The 26,473-nt window shown below is 53.8% G+C and overlaps 4 protein-coding genes across 4 annotated transcripts; all 4 read left to right on the top strand.

The window, feature by feature from the left end:
• Positions 1–1,371: 1,371 nt before the first annotated feature.
• BESB_017370 (uncharacterized protein) lies at positions 1,372–1,695 on the top strand (the record flags this gene model as incomplete). The annotated part of the gene is made up of 1 exon (XM_029360452.1): positions 1,372–1,695. The coding sequence occupies one exon, from the start codon at positions 1,372–1,374 to the stop codon at positions 1,693–1,695; it is 324 nt and encodes a 107-aa protein (XP_029216428.1).
• A 3,736-nt stretch (positions 1,696–5,431) lies between these two features.
• On the top strand, positions 5,432–13,122 carry BESB_017360 (3'5'-cyclic nucleotide phosphodiesterase domain-containing protein; the record flags this gene model as incomplete). Its single annotated transcript, XM_029360451.1, has 12 exons — positions 5,432–5,509; positions 6,306–6,604; positions 6,997–7,096; positions 7,971–8,129; positions 9,627–9,680; positions 9,861–10,028; positions 10,424–10,473; positions 10,890–10,995; positions 11,297–11,404; positions 12,122–12,261; positions 12,484–12,747; positions 12,960–13,122. 12 exons carry the CDS (start codon positions 5,432–5,434, stop codon positions 13,120–13,122), a joined length of 1,689 nt encoding a protein of 562 aa, XP_029216427.1.
• Positions 13,123–14,972: 1,850 nt separating this feature from the next.
• Positions 14,973–16,808, top strand: BESB_017350 (uncharacterized protein; the record flags this gene model as incomplete). Its single annotated transcript, XM_029360450.1, has 1 exon — positions 14,973–16,808. The coding sequence occupies one exon, from the start codon at positions 14,973–14,975 to the stop codon at positions 16,806–16,808; it is 1,836 nt and encodes a 611-aa protein (XP_029216426.1).
• Positions 16,809–19,538: 2,730 nt separating this feature from the next.
• On the top strand, positions 19,539–25,859 carry BESB_017340 (uncharacterized protein; the record flags this gene model as incomplete). Its single annotated transcript, XM_029360449.1, has 13 exons — positions 19,539–19,671; positions 20,230–20,462; positions 21,221–21,448; positions 21,632–21,730; positions 21,941–22,009; positions 22,607–22,675; positions 23,007–23,126; positions 23,231–23,326; positions 24,878–24,946; positions 25,039–25,095; positions 25,218–25,286; positions 25,418–25,504; positions 25,620–25,859. 13 exons carry the CDS (start codon positions 19,539–19,541, stop codon positions 25,857–25,859), a joined length of 1,569 nt encoding a protein of 522 aa, XP_029216425.1.
• Between the last annotated feature and the right edge of the window lie 614 nt (positions 25,860–26,473).

Below are 26,473 nucleotides of genomic sequence, written 5' to 3'. Positions count from 1 at the left end.
CAGGCACTTGAAATTCGCAGACGTGCATGCGAACGGGTGATGCTTCTCTACTTTTTCGTGGTGGTGCTGCAGCTCCTCGTACGGAAGTGTGACTCTCTGCAGGCGGTCAAATACAAAAGAAGGAGGTCCTCAGTTTCTCTTCAAGTGAGTCGAGCAGAAGTGTTCACCCTGTCCCAAGTTAACGTCGAGATCCCGCCGCCTGAAACCTTTCCCCTGTCGCGGGTAGGCCCAATTGCTGGCTTCTCTGCAGCACATCCCGCGTTCAAGCGGTCTTTAATTTGCAGCCAGCGAAGCCGACTTCAATTGTCCCTTTTTCTCTCTGTTGTGGAGCTGCTTTTATTTAAATAGATATCGGCATCCTTTTTTTCGGGTTCAGTGCTTGCCCGATCTTCGACGTCCAGCGATTGTTTCACTTGGGGGATGCGGAAATCGGTCTCAGGGAACCCGTTGCAGTGACGTAGATAAGTTTCACTGCCTCTGTCGCAGCGCGGTGTGTTTCCGAAGGGATGATTTGCTCTTTCCCAAGATCCAGTCCTCTGCATTTCAATTTCCGTCCTTGCCGCTGCCGAGAGTATACTTCGGCCGTAGGTAGTAGACTGATTCAACAAGCGTCGGCAGTGGAGCCGCGTTTTCTCCCTTCGTCGACAGGCTATGCAAGCTGCTCTCTTTATTGCCGGTCAAAAAGGCTAGTCTTCGCGGACGCAGCAGCCGTTCACTGATACTGGGCATTTGCCCTCGAGCGGTCAGACGCGCGTGCTTATTGCTCGAAGCAGTCGTCAGCTATTTGCGACCATGAATCGTGACACGCTGCATGCGTTGTCTGTGATGTTAAATCTGCGGCAGAGCCACGAGGCGACAAGGCTCTGTGTGCGCAGCTCTTTCTCTGCCTGGGTCTCCTCCTGCTTACAATTAAATCTGGGGCTTAGGCATCGTATATATCCTTCGTCTTGTTTGTGTCCATGGACGGGTGCGCTGTGGTCTTGACCCCAAGCTGTACGATGCCTCCTTACCCTTTGACTTGGCGAACGTGTCGGTGTTGTGGTAGGGCCGTGGACGAGCTGTATGTCACTTCGCTTTGGTCAATTCTCTTAAAAGCATCGTAAAAAGTGTCTCTTTGTATCGGTAAATTGTGGCGAGTTCGTGTAATGCTTTTGCAACGGCGGTAGTTGCTGTCTTCTACGAATTCTATACGGTTCCACCCTTTCCATCATCTGTCGCAGTCACGCACACAGCTGACCTGGATCACTCAAAACGGCAGGCTGCAATGTCTGCGGGCGTCTGGCCGGCGCGAGGGTACTGAGGCCCGGTGCTGTGTATGTTTGCTGCGTGCAGGCCGCCGCTTGCCGTTTTCTCGTCTCTGACTCTTTTGCCATGGCGCGGTCCCCACAAGAACGGGCGCCGGCCGCCCCGTCGACGATGCCGGTGCGAGATGTCTTCAGCTCATTCTTCGCCCGAAGATTCTCCACCAATGCGGCTCCCTCCGCGCCGGTCCTAGAGACTGGGTCGCCGCTCCGTCGTATCAGAACCGGCGCCCCTGTCAGGAATGACCACCCGGAAAACTGGCGCATGTTCATGGGAGGCCATGATCCCGCCAGCCCGATGGCCGAAGGTCTCATCAACGTACACAACCACAACGTTATGTGGATGATCTTTGTTGTCTCCTGTGTCATGTGGCCCCTGAAGTGCAGAATCTAAGTGCGCGAAAGCAACAGCTCGGTTCTTCTCGAAGAGTGTACCCCCCCCCCCCCCCCTCCGTGGAGGGAGGCAGCGGAGTCTTTGTGGACGAGCTGATGTTTCCCACCGGTGTGGTTTGCATTGACATCGAGAACAGTGATACAGACACACAGTTCCGTTCAACTTAATTCTTCGCAGATTTTCAGGCGGAGCAGCTTGCTTCACAGAACAAGCGCCGATGTAGTCGCTCACTGCACAGCTCCGTACTGCGGCACTGCTTTCGCCAGAGCAGCTCACGACAAACTGCGTCCTCGAAAGCCTCTGGCCGCGTCGTAAAATACGGTTGTGTTGCCGCATGGAGACCGGGTCTTTTTTCCTGAAACGCGACAGCAAGAGGTAATCACTGAATCGGAAGCGTGTGTTGCAACCCACGCGAGCAAATATGGCGAATCGCCTACTCCATAAATCATCGCAGAGCCTCCTATCCACATGCTCAGCTCCTGGCATGCATTGTCAACATTCATTTCATCAGCCGTGTTAGCATGCCGAGCGTGCTATGGAGAAACCGCATGGCCCCGTCGCCGCCACAAGCATCACACCGCATGCTGGATTGCAGATGCTTTCACAAAAGGACGTTATCTTTAGGGAACGGCAGGATGGCGATTCGCCCACAAGTGACAGGGAAACGTAGCACGCCTGCAGAACGCCGCCATGAGACCTTGTTGTTCAACCAGACAGAGCCCTCAACTTTTTAGCATCATTCAATGTACTGCCATGCGCGTGGGCAGTGAGGGAAGCGCCGACGTATCTGGGCATAATAACAGAATGGACGTAGCTCAAGACGAGACCTGGTAGCCGCTGCGTGCTAACTGGTGCTCCGCAAATACAGAGCCACAAGTGTAGCTCAGGACGAGCCTGGAACTTCACGGTCATTTCTCGAGTGGCACTCAAACTGAATTGCTAATGCCTCACAATCTTACAGTGGCTGCAAATACCCTACCATCCACAGGTGATAAATATTGAAGATGCGCGGTTTGGACTCCGTGCACAATGTTTTAGTCTTTAGCCTTCTCGGGAATATTGAAAGTGCGCGGTGTGGACTCCATGCACAATGTTTTAGTCTTTAGCCTTTTCACGTACGCAATACCCAGCTATGGGGAGCTTCTGTCGCGCCCGCGAGAGCTTCTGACGTCGGATTCCCATCGACGACTGCCGCGCGTCGCGCGTTTTGCGAGGGCGAACTAGCCTTGCCGGTGAGGCACCACGCCCCACGAGATGACGTCATCTGAAAGAGCCGCTAGCGGGGTTTACTCGTTCAATGCACGTCCACTAATGTGTGATGACATCGTTGTTGTTATGAGAGTCAGATGCGATCACTAAGGCCTCGAAAGCGTACACTGCAACACAAGCATCCATGGGGCTCGGAGCACCCGTGGCTGTTTGCCTCAACCGCGAGTCTTCCGCCTGCAGTGTCTCTTTCCTCTATGCAGCAGCCAAGCAGTGTGCGGTCACGGTGAGCAGTGGACTGCGATGTATGGAGAACCGTGCCCTTCAGCTGCGCAACAACAACTTTCTCACTACGGAACAGCGAGCTACAGATCCGACGGTGTGATTCTTTTACGGCACATTTCGTGCCAGCTCCGCGCCTAAAGAGACAATTTCGACACTCGAAGGGGATTCCTTTGCTCTACGACACTACAGTTTCTCTGGTCAGCCCTCGGGCGTGTCGGTGATATCGCGTGGTGGCGCTAGACTGTGCCCTCGGCAGTGTCTTAAAACCAAGCCCAGCAGCCAGCCTGGTGAGACTCTTCCCATACGGTGTTTTCCTGCTGTCTGTGCACGAAGTATCCTTTCTTTCCGGCAAGTCGTGTTCCCGGTCCTTGCCTTATCACAGGGTGTCACTGAATCCTGTTGCTTCATCCTGCCCAGTGTAAGGATCTACCGTCATCTCTCTTTCACTGTCACGTACAGGCGGAACCTGATACAGGCTTTGTGTTCGAAATCGGTCGCACAGGGCCGGTCCCCAGTGACAGAAAATTTTGAGTCATCGAAACACCGTCGCCCTTTTCGTGTTCACTGGCAGTACTGTAGGACTGCACAGTGACGCCATCTGTGCGGTTGTCAGAGTTGGGCTCGCGTAGTGGTTCCACCAGTATACTCTTTGCCCCATGGCCGTGCCTCGCACGCTCGCGCTGGGTGCTCTGTGTCGGCCTCACCGGTCAATTTCACGACCCCACTGCTTGGATTAAGCGTGTCCGGACGCCTTCGACATGACCGGTGACAACTCCCGAAGCTGCGGGGCCACTTCAACTTCAGGAATCCGTAGGCCCGTGTTCTCTCATCACCTTGCATTAGCCAGAGGAATTCGCAAGTGGTTTTTCTTTGAGATACCGGCTGAGGCGGGGAGACTGGACGCGTGTACCTTCTCTCGTGGCATCCCATGCGCCGATCCACTACAAAGCCCAGCCCGCCCCTTCTCCTCATCTCCCTCCTTCTCGCATTTCCTCACTCAGGATGCGTCAGAGGGGGATGCCATTGAGCTCGTCCACGAGCGGACTGACGGAGAGAGGTGCCGAAGTCGTCCAACAGGCGCAAGAATCTGACGAGCCACAGGGAGGTGAACTGGCGCCACGTATTCCGCCACCTTCTCCAAACGGAGACAGTCAGCTTGGCGGGACTCCTTCCCGTCCTTCGCAGGTTGTGCCACTGCCCCCCCGCGGCGATCCCACTCATGAACTGCCTACTCTTCCACCTCAACTTTCACGGGAGCGCCGAAGTGCGCCTTCCGCATTCAAAACCCGGCAGACGGGATCCTTCAAGTTGCGTGTGCGCGGGAAATGGAGACAAACGAGGAACACACCAGGTCGTGAATCACCGTCACGAGAACCGAGCGGTTTGCGAGATTCGCACTCAACACATTGCCATGCAGCAAGAGACGTACAAACGGAAAATGCAGGGAGCCCGCATCAACAGAGCGACAGTCATAGTAATCTACACTCAGGGATGGTCGTAGGCTTCGGTTCCATCGACGTCCGAGGTGAAACGGAAACAAGTCATGATCGTCCCTCCAGTGAGCGAACCAGTCCCGAGTCCGCCAAGCACACTTGGAGGAGGACACGCCTTCCTTTCACGTTGGGCCGAGATCTTGAAGAAGCCAGAGATGTGAGAGGAAAGAGACATGGTGGAGCCAGAGAACCGGCTGCCTTTGGTGCTGGCATAACACGAGCAGAGCTTCTTCGACGGCAAAGTGATTCTCGGGAGCGAACTGCGTGCCGCGGGCTAGTGCATTTACTTGAGAGGCTTACTGAGCTCGTTTGCATAAACGACGTCGACTTCGTTACGATAGAACAGGGAGAGGCTGAAGCCAAGCGACGTGCACCAGAGAGTTCTGAAAGCGTAATTTTGGACGAATGTGAGTCCTCTTGTCTCCACAACGGACGTAATAAGAGGCGAGAACCGCGAGCACGGGATGGGTAGGAAGCACGAGCTCTTGATCTCTTGTGTACTCATTGTGAGAAGTGGACCATGCGAGAAGAGCAACTTCTTTAGCGTTTGCGCCTCCCGTGAATAAAGTGCTGTTCTGGAGCAATTCCTCGATAGACACTTCCGGGGGGGGGGTGCGGGTGAGGGGAGCGAGATGGGTAAACTTTGCACACGAACACACTACTTGCCTTGTGTGACACGCGGGCGAGGGCTGAGAAACGCGTGAGCTCTAGTGTTTCCGTTGACCCAAGGATGCTTCGCCCCGTTCCACTCGATGGAGCGGATACGGGGTGGGTCACTCGACCCCCTTGAGGGTTTCTTCTGCTGCTGCAGAGTTACTCTCATCCAAGCGGTCAGATTCCGAGGCACCAGAACCAGTGGCCTTAGTTCCCTGCGTGCGCCAGCCCAGCTCGTCATACAGAAAGAGATGCCACGGTGGAATCACATTTACCGGAGCAGATGTGCCTTCTCCCTCACGCGAGTTGTTTTCTGAACCTTTTCAGTGCCTGTCTTTCTTCATCCTTTCTTTCCTCGCATGGCTAGCCCTATTCACTTGTTCTCAGACTCTGGCTTCGCTACACACTTCTGACCGCGTGGCCTGTTGCCATGTGTTTTTTGTAGCATCTGGAGAATGGAGTCCGACGGACTGGAGGTCTCTACTGTGGCGGCCTATGCGAAGCAGAACGCTGAGTCGTTGGAGCCTGTGGGGAAGTGAGCCTTCTCGTCGCAGAAGCCAACCAGCATGCCGCACTCGGTGGATGATGAGCAAGGCCTTGCTTCCTCACAATTTGATGTTTGTTGATCCTCATTTTGAAGAAGAATTTGACTACAACGTGAATCGCTTGTGTGCAGAGCGTCTGACTTTATCCTCCGTGGTTTTCCTCTTTGTTTCTCTTTGCAATTATTCGTTTCTTCTTGCTGGCGTGAGTAGTGGCTGGTATCTGCAGGGCCGTAAGGCTCTGATAACCTTACATGTTTGCTTGGCACTGTCTATTGCGTTGTGTGCCCTCTTCTGGGTTGCATCCAGTTGCTTTCGACAGTGGGTGCGTCAGTGTGCGGAACAGGCCATCTATTGGTTGCTTTCCGGCCTTAATCTTGCTGTAATTTCGTTTGCTATATCTATCACAACAATTCTGTTTTTTGACCAGCTAGAACCAGGGGAGGTTCTGCCGAGGGAGCATCCTGTCTTTAAAGCAGGCCCTCGGCCTCCTCCATCCGCACCGGCGCCAGATGACAAGCGAGACACTCACCTTGTGTACGTCCTGCTCAGCGTGAATATTGTCGAAGCTGTTCTTAGTTCGTATTTTTTCCTCATGGTCGTCTTCTTGAGTCACGTGATTCCTGGGCGCATTGGAATTACGTTCTGGCACCAGCTTGCTCTCCTCCTCTTGCAAGCTGTACCGTCATCGATTGGGCTTGGTCGACTGTCTATCCTCGTCTGGCCTTTGTAAGCATCAAAGTGCAGGTTCAAACTGGTAGTTTTGCATCAACTCGGAGACTTCTCTTTTGTATGAGCCACTCGTCTGCAGGGGGGTCATTCGGATAGCTGGTGCCCGCATCCGAGTCCGCTGTATTCCCTCTGAAGGTAGAGCACGATGCGTAGTGTGCGAGTTCCTTTTCAACCGCTCAAACCCTCTCCTGTGTAAACTGCACAAACAGGAAACGCCTCTATAGCCTAGCAGGGGCCACCCTCTCATCCGGCAAGTGAAGAACGGTCGTTAATTGGGCCATCTACAAAGCTTCCCGGGGACTCTCGTGATGCCCGGCGTTTTGCTTTTCTGTCTGTTCGCCAACGTCTCATCAGCTGGTTGTTGCGGCGTGCGCGTTGTTTCGCTGCAGTCTGATCAGGGTCGTCGCGACAGCCGTATTTTTGCTCGTTTCTCTGGCCGCGAATGTATGCACGGAGGTGAAACGAAGAGAAGCATTCTCGACGTGGTTGGTGAGCTCACTGCAGATTAGGCATATCAAGGGTCCGCTGCACCATGTGTGTATCCTGGTACCATGACAGTCAGTCGCGGTGCAGTCACCTTCTAGAGGTGAAAGCGCCATATTTCTAGCCAGCGTCAGCCGTACCACGTCTCCAACTGATCCGGTTTTGTTTCCATATTCTCTGCTCCGCATGTGTTACACTATGGACTCCCGGTGTATTTCTGCAGTGTGCCAGTGTAGTCGCCGGACTGAGCATGCCGTCCCCGCAGCGCGAAGCCCAAGGCTTAGCGCCATGCGACTAGAGATTAACGCGTGGCAAGGGAGTCTGGGTCCCTATCATCTTAGATACCGGCGCGAACATGAGTGGTCGGAGCCAGGGGAAGAGGCAGCTAAGTGTGAGTGCAGGCACACATATTCGCTTCTGTGCTTCCGTTTCTCTTCGTGAAAGTAAGGAAACAGTCACGTACATTTGCGACAACGCGTTTCTTCGTCGCTCCCCCATTTCTGCGCAAGGTCGTGTTTTGCTCTTCAGCTGGTCCAAAGGACAGCGGAAGCCAACAGACAGATCTCTGGAGATGCAAGGAAGAACTCCATTGTGTCTGCGCTGGACCGAGTCGGATCAAATTGTAGAGAGGTCAGGATATGCAACCGAGGAGAATGCAGCACGGATATCTTGCTTCGATGAGGGGGCCAGGCAGTCTAGTTCTTTGCTGCACGAGGGAGTTGACCAACACAAACGGAAGACAGCAAGCGTACCGAAGCATGCTGTAGAAGCTATGAGAAGGAGCTCTCCGCACCTTGGGGCCGGTTTTTCCTGCTCGGTCACTTTCTTCAATCGTCCGCAGATTGCTTCCGGATTTCCGGTTATCGGGTCCTGTTCCCAGGCCGTCACTGTCTTGGAGCAATGCAAACAGAATGTCACCGACATTGAAGTGAAGGCGCAGATCACTTACGCCACCGATCTCATCTCAGACAGCCTCGAACTCCTGACCCGTTGCCCGAACATTTACGCTTCTCACGTGGATGAAAAACTTCGAGAGCAGGTAGTGCAGCGGTACCGGTCGACAACTCGGTTTGTTTACTGGGCGTCGTCGGGCCGCCACTCTCTTCTGCGTCACTCTCACGCCTGGCTGAAGCCTTTTGCACGGACCTGGCTTTCCTTCATCGGCGACATGCTTCTCGCAGATTTTACACGCATTTGGTTGCGGCAGGCAAAGAACACCAGGTCGAACAAGCTTGGACAATTATTGGTGCCATTGTGAGCTGGTTTTTGTGCAGTTTCGCTTTCTCGGGTCATCAGTGTATTCGCGCATGTTCTCTGTGCTTGATCCCGAATCACCCGAAGGGCGCAGAACCAATCCGAGCTTTTGACCTATCTCGTACAAGCTTAGGCCTTCATACATCTTCGCACGCGGGCGTCAGCTAGACAAACACTCTAGCCGAGTGTTGGGAGCCTCCCTTTTCCAGGCTCATGCTAAAAATCGCCTCCATGAACGAATTCTTTGTAGCACTGCCCGGACTCAACTTCTGCTTGCATGTGGCGATGTAATGCTTTGCTCTTGCAGAGCTATATTCAGGGATACCAGATTGAACCACCGAGTGCAGCAGCGCGCGGAATTTCGCTCCACATGCGGGCGGGTCCCCAGCTCTTGCGATCGATGACACGGACGCGCTGGAGCCAAAGAATGACAATGAGTTCGTTAGCGACCGGTAGGGAGGAAGACAGACCCTTGAACGACAGGCTAGGTTCCAGTGGGTGGGACAATAAGGGTTACGAGTCGAAGCCATTCGCAAGCTGAAAATCAAGTGCTGGTATGGATTTATTATACGCCAAACAGAAGCAAAACTTACGCATAAGCAGAAGTGCACCGATGGGTGAACTCGTATGAGCATTCAACTGAACAGGGCCAGAAACACACTGGGCAAAGGAGATAGAGACCGAGTACCATTCCCACGCAAACAACCGGTCTCTCTCCATCGTAGACTGTGATATATTTCCTCCCCCGCCCCGCAGGCCACTTTTCGTCTCTCTTGTCCAAGGCTATACCGCTTCCGTCTCAAGTAAGGGATGCAGCCGCTGAAAGTGCCCGCTCTACTGGTATTGTTGCTCACTGCGTGGCCTACACCCTCTCTATCGCCCCCTGTGTCTGGATAGCTTTTGCTTTGTCTCCTTTCTGCGGTAAGCCTTCGTTCTCCGCCTTCGTGGTACCTTTATGTTTTACATTGCAATTTGATCTGCCCAACACGTAACGAGGGATACAGACGCTCGACATAACACCACCAATGTGAGCCGAGGAGTCTTACAGAAAGATGCATGGCCAAGTATGGACGTTGCTGATAAAATTAAGCGGGTTTTCCGGTCCCCAGCTGAGATAAGTTTTAGAAAGTGAAGTGGCTTCAGGCGTATCATGCTTTTGCATCGTTGTCCATCGCATGTGGGATGAAACATGAGCAGAGCCATCCACCAAGGATGTCCCTGCATTGGCGTGGGTCTGGCTCGCTCCATTTGCTCATTTGCATCCTGCTGATGTTGTTCCCAGACTGGTAGAATCTCTGCAGCTCTGCGGTCGGGGACTCTCATTTCTATGCTTGAGGTAGGTAATTGCGGGGTCTCTCATCACCACGCCGCCATTCGCACGCACCAGCGTGACTTTCGCCAGCGCCTCATCTTCCTTTCCATCACCCCTCCTAAATCGATAACGTCGCGCGAGGGGATTCTGAGTGGGCCCGAGCAGCGAGAATTGTGGCGCTCGCTCATATCTGTGGTTCCACAGTTGGACCTCCAGACGGAGCGACGAGCTCTCATAGAAGTCGGATACGCGCTACTCAAGCCTCTAGTCGATGAGTGGAGCTGCGAAGATCTTGTGCTGCGAAACTTCCTATGGAGGACTGACCAGCACTACCAGGATACACCCTATCACAATCAGATCCACGGAGCCATGGTAGGCCTTGAGGAGGAGAAAGGCCGTTGCGCGCCATCCCAGTCTAGAAGCGGTTGAGTACGTGACGGATTTTCTGAGGGCAACTAGCGTTTCTGGAACTTTGCAAATGGAATGAAGCAGTTGATCATGCTGATCACCCGGCGGACCAGAGGTGCGCACCCGCATCTCGATTCACAGTCAGGAATAATGCGAGAGGCTGTAATGCCTGACCTACTGAACTCGGGATAGTATATCTGACCATGAACTAGCCTACCGAACCGACTCTTGTTGAACAACAAGAGAGTATACAGCTAGCATCAGACATTTGCTTTCCTCACCGCAGCGGGGGGTTCTCCTCCGTAGGCCCATGGCCAGGTGCTGATCGGGGCTACAAAGCACTGCGGTTTTCTGCTCAGGTGGCTTTCATGATGGCGCGCATGATAAATGCACTACAAGTATTTTCTGAGTGAGCACGCTGTGTTTCCATCTTGCCGGACAGCTTTCACGATTCTGAGTCATTTCTCAGTCCGTTCTGTCCTCTCATGTAGTAGCTGGCAACATTCGCTTGTAGCCACGGGGAAGGTGAAGCGAGATTTGCGCGCGAGTCAGAATACTGTAGCGCGCCATGAGGTTCCATCTGGGCAGGTAACGCGTGGAAGCTTCTCTCCGAATAAACATGTGGCATTCTATTGCTGGAGGACTGACAGCGCTCTTCCGGCAGGTGGAACCGGCCTTCGTCCGCCATGGCACGTGACGCTGTTAGAACGAGATATCATGACAGTTTCCACGTGATCCTCGATATGTCGTATCTGAACCGAAAGCGGAAACAGTCCGTGCCATCGTGTGTAAAGTGTCTGTCTCTTCGTTTCCCTGTGTTCCCAGATCCCAAATCTTGGCACTAACCGCGACGCGCTTGGCTTCACTTTGCCATGACGTTGGCCATCCAGGTCGCAACAATGCCTTCCTCACGAGTACTTCTCACCTTGCGGTAGGCTGGATTGTCACCATCCACCCGGAGGTAACACGAATCAAAATTCTCGTGAAATGTGACAGCAGCAGGATATAACCTGAAGTTGCCGTCGATATGCTGCCGATACCCGGGATAGACTGCTTCCTCGATCGGCGTGCTGCGGGGCTGTTTTAGCCTCATATACCGACTGGATAATTGCACTGAGCCTGACAAGAGCGTGATGCGCCACGATTAATACACTGGTTTCGCAACCACACGCGGCTTCTACACTTTGCTCACGTTCCGGCTCGTCGCCGCTGCCGGTCCTTTGTGTGTTCAGAGCATAATCTACAACGATTCGTCTATACTGGAGAATTTCCACGCGGCCCTCACTTTCCGAATTCTCTCCAGCGAGGACAGCAACATAGTAGAGAACACAGCACCTGAGGTGAGAGCTGGCCAAAAGGCACCAGGGGGTTGAATATATCTCAAGCGCGGCCATGCTTTTGTTGCAGTCCTGGCGGACGAGTTGTGTTCCAACAGCTAAGAAGTAGTCTTCACGCCGTCTTCGCTATAGAAGATGAAGGAGTTAGCAGAGACACAACATAGCCCTCGCACCCGTTTGTTGCAGTGGCTCCCCGGGGCTTCGATGCTCGAGAGTTGCAAGCCGATATTTTGTTTAACCGTTAACAGCATCCAGCCAGCGCGCGCACCCAAATCCCGTGCGACCAGCGCAGCCTTCTTCTCAGGCGCTTTCGATCAAGTCTTGGACGCTGGGCATGCCACGTTCACTCGTATCTTGATCTCTCAGGCGGTCACTTCACTGCTGTCCAGCGGCTGTTCTGACACATCGACACACGAACACAGCGCTCCTAGTCAACTAATATTGTTTGTGCACGACCGGCAACGAAGCAGCACTATGGGTGTCGTTAGCCTCGCCCCCCTGATGGCAGCGTCGTACCAGACCGGTTTCCGTAGGATAGCGGAAAGGGGGTGTGGCGTGCATATCGCTGTACGTCATTTGAAGTTTCAGTGTGCTTGCCAACTGACCAGCAGTTCGACTTCAGCGTGCCTCACGTAGACTAACCGTTGCGCCTTTGTGGTGCTGACTTCTCCGCAATGACAGCGATGCGAGAGTATGAGTTCCACGATGTATCTTATCCAGTTTTACAGAAGTGTCCGGGCCCTGATGATCGACTTGATTCTCGCAACTGATATGAAAAGTCACTTTGACTTTGTCACACGAGTGAGAACGAGGAGGAAATCACCGGAGTTCAACGTATTACAGAACATCGAAGACCAGTGGTAAGTCAGTTGCTCTCAATGCCCCACGCGCTGGCTATAAATCCCTCGCATCTGCAGCCTGCTGGGGCAGAAGCAAAAAACAGCCCTTTTTTCGGGACCGTGATATCAGATGTGGCTCTGCATACGCCGAATACCTGCCATTTTGACCGCGATAAACGTTCCTCACCTGCTGTGAACGTGACTTCCGAGTTTCCTCGCCTTGTTTCTCTTCTGGCTCCTCAGCTTGATGTCTGAGGCTTGCATGAGAGCAGCAGACATCGGCCACGGACTTGTGAACTGGGAGGAACACTACGAGTGGTCGATGAGGGTAACCGTTGAATTTTATCTCCAGGGCGACGAAGAAAAGCGACTCGGATTACCGACATCTCCTTTGTGTGACCGCGACCAAGCAAGCCAGCTTCCAAAGTCCCAAGTTGGCTTCCTTACCTACGTTGTCCTGCCCCTTATTGTGGAACTCCAGCCTGCCGATGAAAGCAACGCGTTCATGTAAGGCATACGGTCAACTATCTAGAAGTGCGCGTTTCCTAAATCTGCTTCGATACGCCATCATCAAGAAGTATTCTCACACTAGAGGGGGAGCGTTTCTGAATGCGGTCGACCGTTTGTTGACCTAAAAGTGCATTTTATGTTGTTGGCCACACCTCATTTCGTGCTTTTCGTAAGCGTTTTGGATGTCACTTTCGCGTTCATGTTTACAGATCGTCGCTGCTGGCAAACCTGACAAGCAACGCGACCAAGTGGGAATCTCTACAAGGCAAGGAAGTAGAAAAGCCCGCATCATTTAGTCGGTTTGACCAGCGCCTGCGGGGGCACGATATGCAGCTGGATGTAACACTTTTGACTCGCAAAGAAGTCCCTTGAGGGAAGCTTTGGGATAGCTATACATATTTAAGCGGACGACCCCAGGGATCCAACTCGGAAGCTACAGGAGGAGGGGTCCCGGGTCCGCGGTTACAAGGAGGGAGGATTGTGGAGCAACGAAAGTCCAGGAACGCTTATTTGCAGCAAGAGTGGGATAGGGCGCGCGCGCGCCGAGAGGCGAGTCTTTTAAATTCTGAGCGCCTGTGCTTCACGAGCAGGAACAATGGCGGTACACCTCATTTTTTAGTGACCGTGCGAATTATGAGCTGTTGTCGATGAACTGACAGGTACATAAATACCGATTTTAAGAGCACATGTCTCTATGTGTTCCGGTGTCAGATATACTGTCACGGCCTTTGCTGCGATCCGCAGGGGAATTTGAGTCACAGCTGCGCTTTTGCCAGAGTATCACAGTTTAACACCGCAAAAAACCCAACGCTGCACGCACCAAACTTCGTTACTTGTCTTGATTCTTGCCACGAATAGAAAAAGTCCAGTTAGCTGGATGCCACGAGGAGTAACACTCCGCGACCCCGGCCCCTCCCCCCGCCAACACAGAACCCGTTTTGAGACAGAGCATGTTCAGGTTACATCGGTTTGTGAACAACGCTTGCATCTATTTCAAAGTAGTACCCGAATACGATGGGGAATTCCCAAAGTTGTTGCCCAGTACCCGATCAGCAGGCAATACACGGACGTTCGGCACGGTGGAGGCAAGACACCTGCGTGAGTGAGTCGCGGACTCACTTCGAAGCATGCGCCATATGCAGCCTGGTGGCAGGCCTATTAGACAACGCAGGAAGATAACCACAGTCTGTTGAGAGGCTTGACAAAAGCAGCTTGTGAAGAAATGACATAGTAGGCCGTACTTTTTTTTGGAGAGAGACACCTTAGCAAGGTCGCTTAGGGTCGGGGGCGGGAGACCCGCCAGATACAGGCATGCGACTGCTGCCAAGACTTTCATTGCTAAGTCACCAGTATTCTTTTCCCGCACCACTCTGGTCCACTGACATCACGGAGAATAACTAACTCACCGCCCCTCGCCCATGACTTTTTCCCGCGTGCTTCGTCCGTCTTTTCGGGAATTGTTTTTAGTTTGTTTCGGGGTGGTATCACCGCGTCGTCCGGAGGTTGCTCTCGAGACACTCCATTGACGGATGCTATGTCTGATGCCTTCAGTCTTCGAAAGCCGCCGGCGATACCCGAGCATCCTTCATTCTTCGTTTCTCCTGTGCTTTATCACGCAACAGGTCCAATGAATGCCTCGCAACACCCGTGATACGGGGCGTCCAGTTCTTGATGGCGAGTGGCGGAAGATAAGAACGGCGCGGTTGGTGTTGTCACTGGCGCACGGCTGTCCTCTCCGGAGCTCGTCTCTGCTACCTCTTCCCACGTTTTCCCCTGCAGTGTTTGTCGGCGGGACTCATGGCGAACTCATTTGTGGCGTCGCTAGTGGAACGTGCGTCGTTCGCTTTTCATTGTCTTTTCCGCTAGCTCCCGGTAAAACTCGCGTTTGTGCCCAGTCCTGAAACACCACCCAGGTGCTCCATTTATTTTCCCGACCAACCCCTGCGCGCTGCTCTACAAACGTGATATTCTTAACCGTGCTATTCTACAGCTTGCTGCTCTTCCATCCTGTAGTTCCGTAGTCCTCGTCGGCGCAAGCAGTACCAGGGCGGCGCAAGCGCTACCAGGGCGGCGCAAGCGGTACCAGGGCGGCGCAAGCGGTACCAGGGCGGCGCAAGCGGTACCAGGGCTGCCTCACCCGGTTGGGCGACTGCGCCAGTACTTAGGGTGGTGACACATTACTCGACGTTCTGTCACCATTCTCATCTGGAAGGGCGGAAACAATGGTGTCGTGTCAGGGGTGTGGTGAAGAGACGACTTCTCGTCTGTGTTGTCCGAAATGCTCAGAGTTCGGACGCACCACCTTCTTCTGTTCGCAGGACTGTTTTGTTAGCAGTTGGCCGTCGCACAGCAAGCTCCATGTTATCATCAAGCAGTCTGCTATGAACGCCTCGCCTTTGTCTTCGGACGCATGCACAGATGACGGCTTCGATGATTCCGCAACTACTGCGGCTTCCTTGCCTACTCCGTGGGTATCTTCCACTCTTTCCACGCGTCCTAGCAGCCTCGTGTCTTCAACAGACACCCCAAGTTATTCCAGAACCTTAGGAAGTGGAGGGGACAACGCTTTCCCTAATTCACGACTTGGAACAGAGCTGCCTGTCGTCCCGCCTCGCTCGTCGCTACATCCATCCTCGTCGCTTCTCACGTCGCGCACACCGGCGGTCCCGTCCACGTTACACGAGTCGCAGGCGGACTCAGACGCCGAGTCGCGGCAGCACGAATCATCTCCGAGAAGCCACACCTCGTCGGGCGTCTTCGGCAAGGTTCGCAACTTCCTGACCGCTGCCGGAGACATCCGAGGGTCTGCATCTGCTCTTCCTACCTCTCTAGATCCTCGCAGCAGTGGCCGTCAACGCCATGCCAGTAAGGGAGGCGGCGGTGGAGCATACACGAGCGCGGCTAAACGGCTGGGTGCGTTGGGAGCCTTGACTCGCGCCTCCTCGTCGACTTCAGCAGGCCGACGGTGCTGCTGGATGGTTTTTTGTTTGCTTGCGTGCGCTGTCGCGTCCGTGTGGCTGATGCGACGCATGCTCTCTGACGCTTCTGATCAGAATGGAATGTTCGACGTTGCGCAGGGGGACCTTTCCTCTAATTCCAGTGGCGCTGCGCCAGGCGGCGCAGGGGACAGTACAGTTGTCAGCTCGATGTTCGCTCATATTGGAGGGCGACGCTACGCCGACGAGTTGTCTGCGCTCAACGAGAGCGTTCAGGACCTTCGGAATGAGCTCGCGGCGGTGACGACCCTCGTGCAGCAACACGCGGCAGTGATATCTCAGTTTCTCGAAAAACCGTCTTCAACTGGACGACGCCAAGGAGGAGCAGGTGCGTTGAACCATCCAATGTCTGCGTCTGTGGAAGGCCCGCCGTTGCCCGAAGCTCCTCACCTGCGATTTGGACGGGGTGGCGGGTCGGGAGGTGAAGCGGGAAACAGAGCCAATGATTCTTCAGGGACAGGAATGGAAAACGCGGAACCGGGCGACGCGAATTTCAGCGGAGACAGGCCTGACAGCACTCGCCAGGGTGCGGGAGTATTACTGCAGAAGTCTTTTGGAGCGAGTGTTGCACCGGAAGGGGACGCGATACCGCGCGAGACGCGGGAGAGTCCGGCCCCAGCAGAAGATACAGCGGGAATGGTTTCTGTTCCCGACGCAGGCAGAGAGACAGATGCACGCGACTCTCGGAATGCTTTCGCATCTGGCGGCAGGGGACCTGCTGATGGCCATTTGCCCCTGAGTAATGACAAGAATAGTGCTGGCGCGACCAACGAGAGCCCAGCGGGCGCCGTTGAAGGCGCAGATTTGGCGAAAAAAGTGAATAACGCCGACTCAGTAATGGAGGGAGAAGCTGCGAAGCAGACAGGGTCGCGAAGTGCTGCAGCCGCTCTGGGGGCATTTCAGGCGCGTCACGGTGAGAGCTCAGCCGCGGCCGGAGGTGCTGAAGAGACTATAGAGGAGGAGGGGAGCGAAGGTGACGGTGGAGATCAGCGTATGTTTTTGGGCCTCATGGAAGGGAAGGGCGTCGGCGCAAAGAGAGGAAAACGAGGCGACAGGTTGTGATCTCTACGGATGAACAACGCGTGGGAGACTCTGTGAACCAAGAGTGGTCTGACTGTTTCAAGGCGGCGTCCAGCGCGGATCCCGCCGCATTTCCGTGGGCTTTGCTAACCTAAAAACGTCACCTGTCGCGTACTCGCAGAATTGGCCCGTGAACATGGGAGCATCGCGCGTGACGTTTTTTCTTCGGGAATGAGGCACTGTGCTTACTTTGTCCGCCGCTAATTGTGGGGTGCAGTCAGAGGCGCGAATCCGCTATGTAGGGAACGTGCCTTCTTACGTGCTGTGCTCGAACTCAATTTTTTGTCATTGGTCAAAGTTTCACTGTCACGTGCGTGGTGGCTCGTTGTGGTCGGGTTCCGGGTCTCGACAATCCGCCTTCAGCGACATGTGCGTGACTCTTCAAGCGAGAATTCGCAAGCGGCTAGGCCCAGGTTGTACGTGACCAGTGGAACCATTCTTGCGCTGCGGCGCTCTAGGTATTCCGCATGCAAAGCAACGCAGCGTTTCTCTGTTGAGACTTGTTGCTGCACGTAGCGCGAGTTTACAGCCGCTGTTTGTATGCAGCACTGGCTTATCGCATCACTTCATCAAGCCTTCACATCGTTTTCTCAGCAGAAAAAAAGATGGTGTTTCAAGCCAGGACCTCCCGGTGCTGTTTGCATGCAGCATCGACCTAGTCGACCTCGAGCATTCCTGCTAGGCGAATAGGAGAGCGAAGCGTTCTTCTTAAAGACACAGGTTCACAGAGGAACATAAGAATCGCTTGTTCTTTTCCATTGGATTCTTGCACCAGGCAAACACCACCCCGGTCCCCACCCACACAACAGAACTGTGGTCCGACAGCCTTACATCGCAGTGCTGCCCCGAAGAATGCCTCATGCACGCCCCCTCCCGGAAGGGCCCTGGGTTAGTGGGGAGACAACGCTTTTGCTACTGAACAGGGACCAGATACTCTCATTCAACCGCCTGAGCTATTCTTGCAAGGAGAGAACAGCCGCGGACGCAAGACACGTAGCTATTAAGCGCCTTTACCGCCCGCCACACGATCAAATACACAGGCCACTTTCCGAGCGCGCCGTTTTTTCTAGCTGCTTGGGGTCCCCATTTCCTCCTCTGCTGCCGGATGGCAGAGGAAGCTCCAGACTATGATCTGGAGTTTTCTCAGGTCTGCTTGCTCTGTAGGTGTGGCGATCAGAATAAATGGCTGACTTGTTCGTCGAAGTACCAAAACATTTACGGACCGAATCGCCTGGTCAGGTGTCGACACTAGATAAATAGCATCCTTACGCAGGGTGGGGGCTCAAGAACTTCGCCTGTGAAGGGCAGTGTGCTTGAGAACCTTGTCATCGCTATACTTCCAAATTATGGGCAGAATCCTTGGGTGCCGGTCCTCAGGTTGTGGATCCGCAAGAACCCCGAGAGCAAAGATCGCTTGCACGGGCCCCCACAGCTGTCTGCATGAAAAACGATGGGGCTGCCGCTTGAACGGATACATGTGTGAAAGTCTTAACGAGTGTCTCGCCAACAAAAGCCAGTGGCGTGTTGGGCCGCTGTGCAGCGTGCTCCCTCCAGAGCTGATTCTGGCCACGAGGACAGGTGTTCTCGGCCCGATCTCCTCAGGTACCGCGAGATTGCTACTTGCTGCCCCGACGAAATAAACGACCCTCCTTTCCGTTGCCTGTACTGTACATGCATCAGCAACTCGACGTTTCAAGCCACTGAGTAAATCACGCAGCAAGTGCCGCTTCCGACCTGCCGAGCGAGTCCTAGGCAAATTCGACTTCAGGCACTTAACTCTGAATGCTCCCCGCGACACGGTGACCTGGCAGAGTCACACTGTTTCCGAACACATCCACTTGTGAAGGAAGTTCATAGAGAAGCACATTGTTGCAGCCCCGTATCGAGAAATATTGGACGGCGTGTTATGTGAGGCCAAATCTCCCAGTTCGTGGCGATCTCCATTTCTTCATGACCTGATTCTGCGCCGTTTCTCACGCGATATGGAAACACGGTATTTATATTCGGGATCAGTGTCATGTAGTGAAGACGCTTTCGCACGGCGGGAGAGGATATCATGTCCTCCCAGCAGTCGGAGAGTCTCGTCCGCACCGCGGTCGGTTGCATTCCTCCGCAGAGGCGGGCAGACCAGCCCCCCCTGCATATCCCCCCACAACAGACAATTTTCAGCACCCTTCCAACCTACTGGACCAGTTGGAAGCATGCAAAGCTCTTTTCCAAGTCAGCAGCTGGGCGGGTCGACCCAACAGATCCGTCCATTTTACTTGTCGCCCGTCCGAGGATCTTCAGGCTGCGCCTGTACCAACCTGGGATCGCACATGCCGCAGCTAGAAAGCGAACAAATGGGAGTTTCTGCAGGATCGGAAAATTTTCTCGATGCTTTCCAGCAAGCATTGCATGAAGCTACAACACAGGCTAGCAAAGAGGTACTCTGAATCGGACGATTCCTACGACTTCCGTGATGCAGCAGGTCGAAGGGTGGCACCCTGATATTCCGTTGCACCTGGCACCCTGATATTCCGTTGCACCAATAGGAGCACCGGCACCGACGTCGCTGTGTTACAACCGCAGTGACACAACCTTCCTCTCCCGCACAACTCAGCGCACTGCTGCACACGACAGTTGTTTGCCTCCGAGCTCGCTCAGAGGATACAGACATCTCAGTGACGAAACAGAGTACCCCCAACATCATCCTCCTCAGTTCCGTGGGCGATGCCTCCGCTTTTGGAGACGAGCGTTCAAGTCATGCACTGCAGTTACTTTCTCGGAGCGCCTTCGCAGTTTCCCTGTCTAGCGCTGTCGGGCTCGCGCTTGGAATCCTTGGCAGCGGGCAGCGCGGTCAACTGTGAGTTTTGATGCTCCATCATCATGCTGCGCGATCGATTTCTTGATCGATTGGGGGGCTTAACGACAGTACCGGGACTAAAGCACTGCCACTCTGCCGAGCGTACTCTTCTTTTCTCTCAACTCTCTTAGCCCGTCACTTGCTCCGAAACCTGGCGTCTCCAGCCTAGCTTTGGGCTTAAGAGGCATTCCGCCCCGAGTGCTGTGCCGTTTACATGCTGTCCAGAGACTTGACAGAGAAAACGCTGAGCAGAGATCTTTATGTCTAGAGACGGAGATGAGAGAATGCAGAAGACAGAATGACGCCCTACGGGAGCAGGTTTCGTCTCTTCTGGAAAAATGCAATGGTCTTGTTTCTGAAAATTTGAAACAAAGTAAGAAACGCCTGCCATCTCGAACGTCGCCGCCAACTGGAGTGTGCATGGAACCTGTGAAGGAAACCAACGTGGGACGCGAGAGGTTAATACTTTGGCAGGGTGCAGCTTGAGCAGCGATCCACACAGATGCACTTCAGAAAGCGGAATGTGTGTAACTGTTTTGAAACTTCTTGTGATTCAAGGGACAGAGCTCAACCAGATGAAACAGCAGAGCGATGACGAAAAGGCCAAAGCAAAACTCTTCCAAGATGGAGTACAGGAGAAGCTCCGAAAAGCCGACACACTAAACGACACTCTTCAGAGTGCGTGGAAACAGCTCAATGCAGCTCGCATGGCTCTGACAGAGACGCAAATGGCCGCGGCTCAGAGTAAGAAGGAGAATAAACAGCTGCGACAAGACATCTCAATGGAGAAGGTAACGCTCCGGACATAAACATGGATTCCGCCATAATTTCGTTGGAATACTGTAGGGATGGATCTCGTCTTGTATCTTTAGCAGCGGCAGCAGACTCAGGCGGGCTTCACAATAGGCGCATCTGGGTTGTCAGTTTACAGACATAACGTCAGCTTTTTTCCATGTTTCGGCTCTACAGGCCCCTCTTTGGCAGACAGCACTCATCCGATTGGCTGATTGTTCTTGTGTAGAACGGCAAAGCATTCTTCACTTGCCTTCCCCAATCGGCGGGAGAGACCGGGACTCAGGGGTTCTTTCACGCTGCGGGCGCAGTTACAGGATGGACGACCATGCAACGCTCTTCTTCGCAACACGCAGCACTGCAGATCACTTTGCGATACCCTCTATGCATTAGCAACTTAAACTAGAGGAGTGACCGGGTGCACATTGTCGCCGCATGACGAGCTGGAAGGGCGTTATTACCCCCTGTGCATACGAGAACTACCGCTGGCTTATCGCTTTCGCTCAAGTGGAGGGTTTGGGCGTGAGCCCGTTCCTACGCTTATCAGCGGAGAGTGACCTGTTGTTACTGCAAGCTTATACAACCTGTGCTAGTTCTACACGCTCTGCCTCTGAAAGCACCATCTTGGTCCTCCCTTCGCCACCTGGGAGATGGTCGCTCATTAGCATTTGCGTCCTATTGGCATATCCCATCACTGAACCGACAACGCGATGTGCGCGTATGTGGGCTGCGATTCGTGACCTGCTCTCGCACGCAGGAGCGAATCAGTTCCCTCCGAGAAGAAATGCGCATACTGGTGGAACAACGGAAGTCGGAAACGGAGCTGTGTCTCAGTCTGAAGGAGCAACTGCGAAACTTCCGCCAGCTCCAACAGGCCGCTGGAGCGATTGACTCAGACAACGCGAGAATGCGGGACGAGCTGTCTCGTGCGCAGGAAGAGATTTGCAGCTTGCGGATGGTCGCGCGGGAATTCGATTCGTGTAAGGTGCGGATGCTTTTCTGACAATCACTAAAGCGCCCAGGGCTCCATCGGACTTCGGCGTTCGCCTCCGCGAGGCGCTGACGAGGAAGGCACAGCCGAGTGAGACAGAACTGATGCGGGGGCTCAACCGCGTCGTCTTTGTTGGCTTGACCGTAATGTTCTTTCCCTCTGCCAGTCTTCCCGTAGGCCGAGCTCGAGAATCTCAAACAAATCAACACCGAGTTAGTCTTCCGGATCAACTCGCAGCAAACTAAAATGGAAGAACTCCAAGGAAAACAACGAGAGGTACTGCCCGCCGACTCGCTCGTTCGCCAAACACCGCGGACCGCACGACAGCGTCGCTGTATAGCACTCATCGTTCTGACAGCTGAAGGACAACAGAGCCGCGACCCACTTAGTTGAAGACAGTATGAACTCAATACCAGTGTACGGGCATGAAGGAAGCGTGCGCATCTATCACTTTTCTTCGGTAAATGTCGCGATTACGTGCTACAGGAGAAAGCAGAATCAGCACGTCTGGGTATTGAGCTCAAAAATGAGAAGCAGAAAGGAGAGGAGATGATGGTAAGCGAGAGGAGCTAACACCTGGCCTGGTACACGGAGAGCAGACACTGGAAAACTGACGGCATTCCAATGCTGTGTAGACTCGAATACCGTATATCTATAGTGCGGGGAACTTTCGTGCAACGCAGTGTAGCGGGCAGTGAATATGCTTGACAAACACCTGCGCCCGCGACGGCAAGGCAGTCTCGCCATGTACCTGCAACTCACTGCGAAAGCGGGGCTCCACCTGGAAAGTGTCCGTCCGCTCATTGCTTCTCTGTTGCTCAGTACAGAGAAAGGGACCTCATGAAGCAGGTGCACCACCTTACCCAAGAAAAAGACAGAGTGGAGGCGATAGCGGCTCGCCAAGGGAACGAGATTCGGCAACTAACTGGACGACTGGATACAGTAAGCCGAGAAGAACGATAGCGTCGAGGAGCATTTTTATGTCGCGACACGTGCGAGGATGTTCGCATAATTATCTGCGGGGCCTGGCGAACGCAATATCGCCTCGTTCGCTAAAAGGCTATCTGGTTCAGCTGCTAGTGTTTATCCCAGTGACACGGGAATCGCATGCATGAATGTGCCTTTTTAAGCTGTTATTTATTGCTACTGAAGGCTGCCAATGAACTCGCTCGACTGCGGTGCGAGGTGGCGAAGGAGAAGAAAACAGTTGAACAATTGCAAGTAAGCGTTCGTTCCTAGTGTTGCATGGCCATAAACCTGGCACACTGTGATATCGACTAGACCGGCCGACGACCTCACACAGCGACTCTTGATTAGGGACGCCTTCTAGGATCGAGTAAATTCTGCTCCACAAACAATTACGCCTACCAGGTTCATGCCATCACTTGCTTACCTGTGGCAAAAAGGATGGAACCGCAAGCGTGAAACAACAAAGCAAACGCCTCTGATCGACTCTCGTGAAGCAGGTTGCACGCGGAATGCGGTGGGAGTCCCTTCTTTGGAAGTACCCACGGGCTGGATTCGTGTGGATTTCTTCTGTTTTCGCGAACAGGAAAGGGAAATAGACCTGCTGCAGCAAGTGTCCGCGACGACCCAGCAGGTTGAGGAAGAGCGGGCTGCGCAGAAACGGCATAGGGAGGAACTTCATCATCTTGCAAAGAGATCAGAAGAAGTAGGCAATCTTTCGGGTACGGCGCCCCTAATGCAGCCCAGGCCTCCTCCCGACGGAGACAGAAAAAAATCTCTGTTTCCATGTATCCCCTCATGTGCCCGCAGCAGAATTCCCGTCTCCAGCAGCAGATGGATAAGGAAGAGCTTCTGCGCCGCCGACATCAAAAGGACATGCACTGCCTATCTCACAGGCTGGCAGAGGTCAGTTTCCGCTGAACCTCGCTGTGCACCTAGCCCCTGCAAACGAGCCTATGGTCTTTGACTTGCTTTGTGGGCGGCTGAGAGGTGGAGGCTTCTGGGAATATCGACACCTCCAAGCGCCCTTCGAACATTTTGCTTGGCAGTATAAAAGGGCTTCTGGCCCCAGTTGGCTTTGTGACAAGAAGCGACGCCAGGACCGCGACTGCCCTTTTTGAACAGTTTATCAACCGCTTGGCGCTGTGCGTGTGTGCGCGTCCGCCTGCTCAAACTTTCGGTAGAGCATGGAGGCTCTGCAGACTGCGGAAGAAGCGGCAGCGACGAGTCGGGAGCAAGCTCGGATTATGGCGGAAGAACTGAGGCAGCTCTGGGTAAGGTTGCGTTCTTTATAGTTCCACCGCCTCCTGGATGCCACGATGTTGTGCGGAAGTCTTCGAGAGCTAAATATCTCCCTGACAACATGGCAGAGCCTCCCCGACTGAGGCGACGCAGATGCACCCAACAGTTGTCTCCCCCCTTCTCACCCGCTCATAGCCCAGGTGTAATGGATACCTTTTGCCGCGTGGCGCGTATTCCCCCACCGACAAGTCGCTGCCCATGGTTCATGCGCCTGGAGATGCCTGCGGTAATCGAGACTGCCGTTCCACCAACCTCTCTTGCGCGAACGCAGTCTCCAGGAGAGTATCGCGCCTCCAAAGTGTTCATCGTGTTCGTGCTCTGTGAGCCACTTTAGCGATCCTGAGCTTGAAACGATACCTGGTGTGTCCGCATCAGGTCCCGTATTATTTCGTTCCATGGATAGGACAGCCTGCGTGATAGCAAGCGGCTGTGATCGCGCCTCTGCGACGATGAAGTGGACCCTAAATACACCTCTGGGCGCTTGCTCTGTGCGCAGGAAGTTCGTGCCACCGCTGCTGCCCTCGAGGAAAGAATGCAGACTCAAACTCGCCTCGTTACTAAGTACAAAAAGGTCAACGACCAGGTGTGATACAGAATTGCTCACCGCCTCGCGTGGCTTCACTCCTAACTCTTGGAGAAAATCTAGCGCACAATACATAATTTAGTGCCTTGCGGCTCTGCGTGAGCCACCTAGACGCTGCCGTTGCAGCGGGTCCGGCGAGGGCAGAAGACCCTGACGCAGATGGCGTCCTCAGAAGAGTACCCTACTCTGCTCCTCTAAAGCGCACGTTACAAGTATGGACACGTCTATCGTTGAACGTAGAGCCGCACCGCATCCTAGTGTCGTGAGAGGACAACTTTTCCGGCAGGCAGCAGGCTTTAAGGGGCCTGATAGTAAATGCGAAATACCGCGAAACTCTCACGCAAATACAACCCGTTCGTTCTTCACAGAACGCCCTCCCCTCTTTTAAAATGCCACTGAGTGTAACAGTCTTGTCTCTCGATGCCAAGAAGGGGACCTTTTGTCTAGGGTTTAGGATCACCAACTCCCCTCGTTCCTCAGAGGGTATGAGACGAGTCTAACTGTCCACACCGCGCGGTGCGAGTCGTGTTTAGCCTTTTCCGCAAGGCTCTGTGATGCGGCGTACTGTACAGCTCGAACTCAAGCTTGCGCAGCTCGGTGCGGACTGCCAGCAGCTCGGAAGTAGTCTCCGTTCTTGCCAGGTACGTGCCCGTCAATCAGACCCCAGGGTACGCGTGCGCGTGCCGTTGAGAAAAAATGCTGCGAGAAGGCACGCATCCCCGCTAACCTTCAGGAGGAGCTGCGACTAAAAGAACAAACGAATCGAGACATGACCACAACAGAGAACACGGTAAGGCTACGGGCTGCAACTCTCGCATGAAAGCGAGTTGCATTCAGCCAAGAGAATGCAGGCATGCTGCCTGTCAGAGAGAGAATTTGTCTGCTTTCCTTACTCGACTCGGTTGCCTGCAGCTGCGGAGCAGGCTCCTGCAGACTCAGGAGGAACTGTCTGCTTCTCAAGAGCAAATAAAAGTCCTCGAGGTACGGGGTACGGGCGAGAATGCTGGAGAATCCACGGGAATAACTGGCTCGCTACACCACAGGAGCAAACCCTTGGTGCCTCTCTTTCTCGATTTTTTTAATATATATGCACTATATATCTTTATCCGCAGCGAGACAAGGCTGTTTTGCTGAAGTATGAAGGCGAGTGCGAGCGACAGGCTGAACTCATCCTGAAACTGCGATCGCATCAGAGCCAAGTGAGAAAAGAATATCGCCAATTCAATTAACCCTGCGGCCTGAGCCGCCAGGCTGTAAACTGACTTTAGGAAGTACTCCATTTCCATGCATTCACATTGTCTCATTGGAGTCCAGAGCGAGGAGGAAATCAGTTTTCTGAAGGAAGAGATTCAACAACAACAACTTCAGCACCAAGATGAAGTGGGCGCACTCCGCAACAGGCTATCTGAGCATGTGACCCGAGAAAAAGACCTCGCAGACGAAGCCGACCGCCACCACAGAAAACTCGACGCTTTGCAGTTTCAACTGGACGAGGTGGGAAACATGCTTCCGACATCAGCTTCTGTGGATTTCGAAAAGTGGCTATTCTTCTGACTACGCTTAAATTGCCTGTTTTGGCGATACACCGGCAAGCCTCTACTCCACAAAGTGCCTGCTCAACCGTACTATGAGTCGCCTCGCGAAATCATGCGGAAGGGTTCCTACAGCCGCACGTTAAGTTGAACCAGGAAACAGTAAAGGAATTTTGAAAACCAGACAATACCTGGACACCTATAACGGTCTCTTAGGCTCTCAAACCGTACAGCATCGTACTCGCCCGCAACGGATACATACATCTTAAGCTGACAACTTACGGGAGTATGTCTGCCATGTGCCGCTATTCCATGGGGCATCTCACCGGCGTTTCGCGTCCGGCAGAGAATCCGCACAGTCGGGCTGAACGTAAAGTTGCGGTGGATTAAGCTCCATAATCGGCGACCAGCTGTTACACCGCAGAGAACCCTAGCGGACAACAGCCCGTGGCACCCAGAGCCGACTTGCTTCCATCCTCGACGCAAAATGTTCCTCTATTTACGTCTATCACGCTGTTTCTGCCATCTGTGGAAGTGCGGCGTTACCTCAGGCGGAAGCTCGGGTTGAAGCCCTCAAAGTACGCTGATGACAAAACACACGATGAACCACTCTCCCGTACCGTCTTTGCTGTCATT

Source organism: Besnoitia besnoiti, chromosome X (assembly GCF_002563875.1).
Source record: "Besnoitia besnoiti strain Bb-Ger1 chromosome X, whole genome shotgun sequence".
Classification (NCBI taxonomy): domain Eukaryota; phylum Apicomplexa; class Conoidasida; order Eucoccidiorida; family Sarcocystidae; genus Besnoitia; species Besnoitia besnoiti.
Note: the sequence above shows the minus strand (reverse complement) of the source record. Positions and strands in the feature narration are given on the sequence as shown.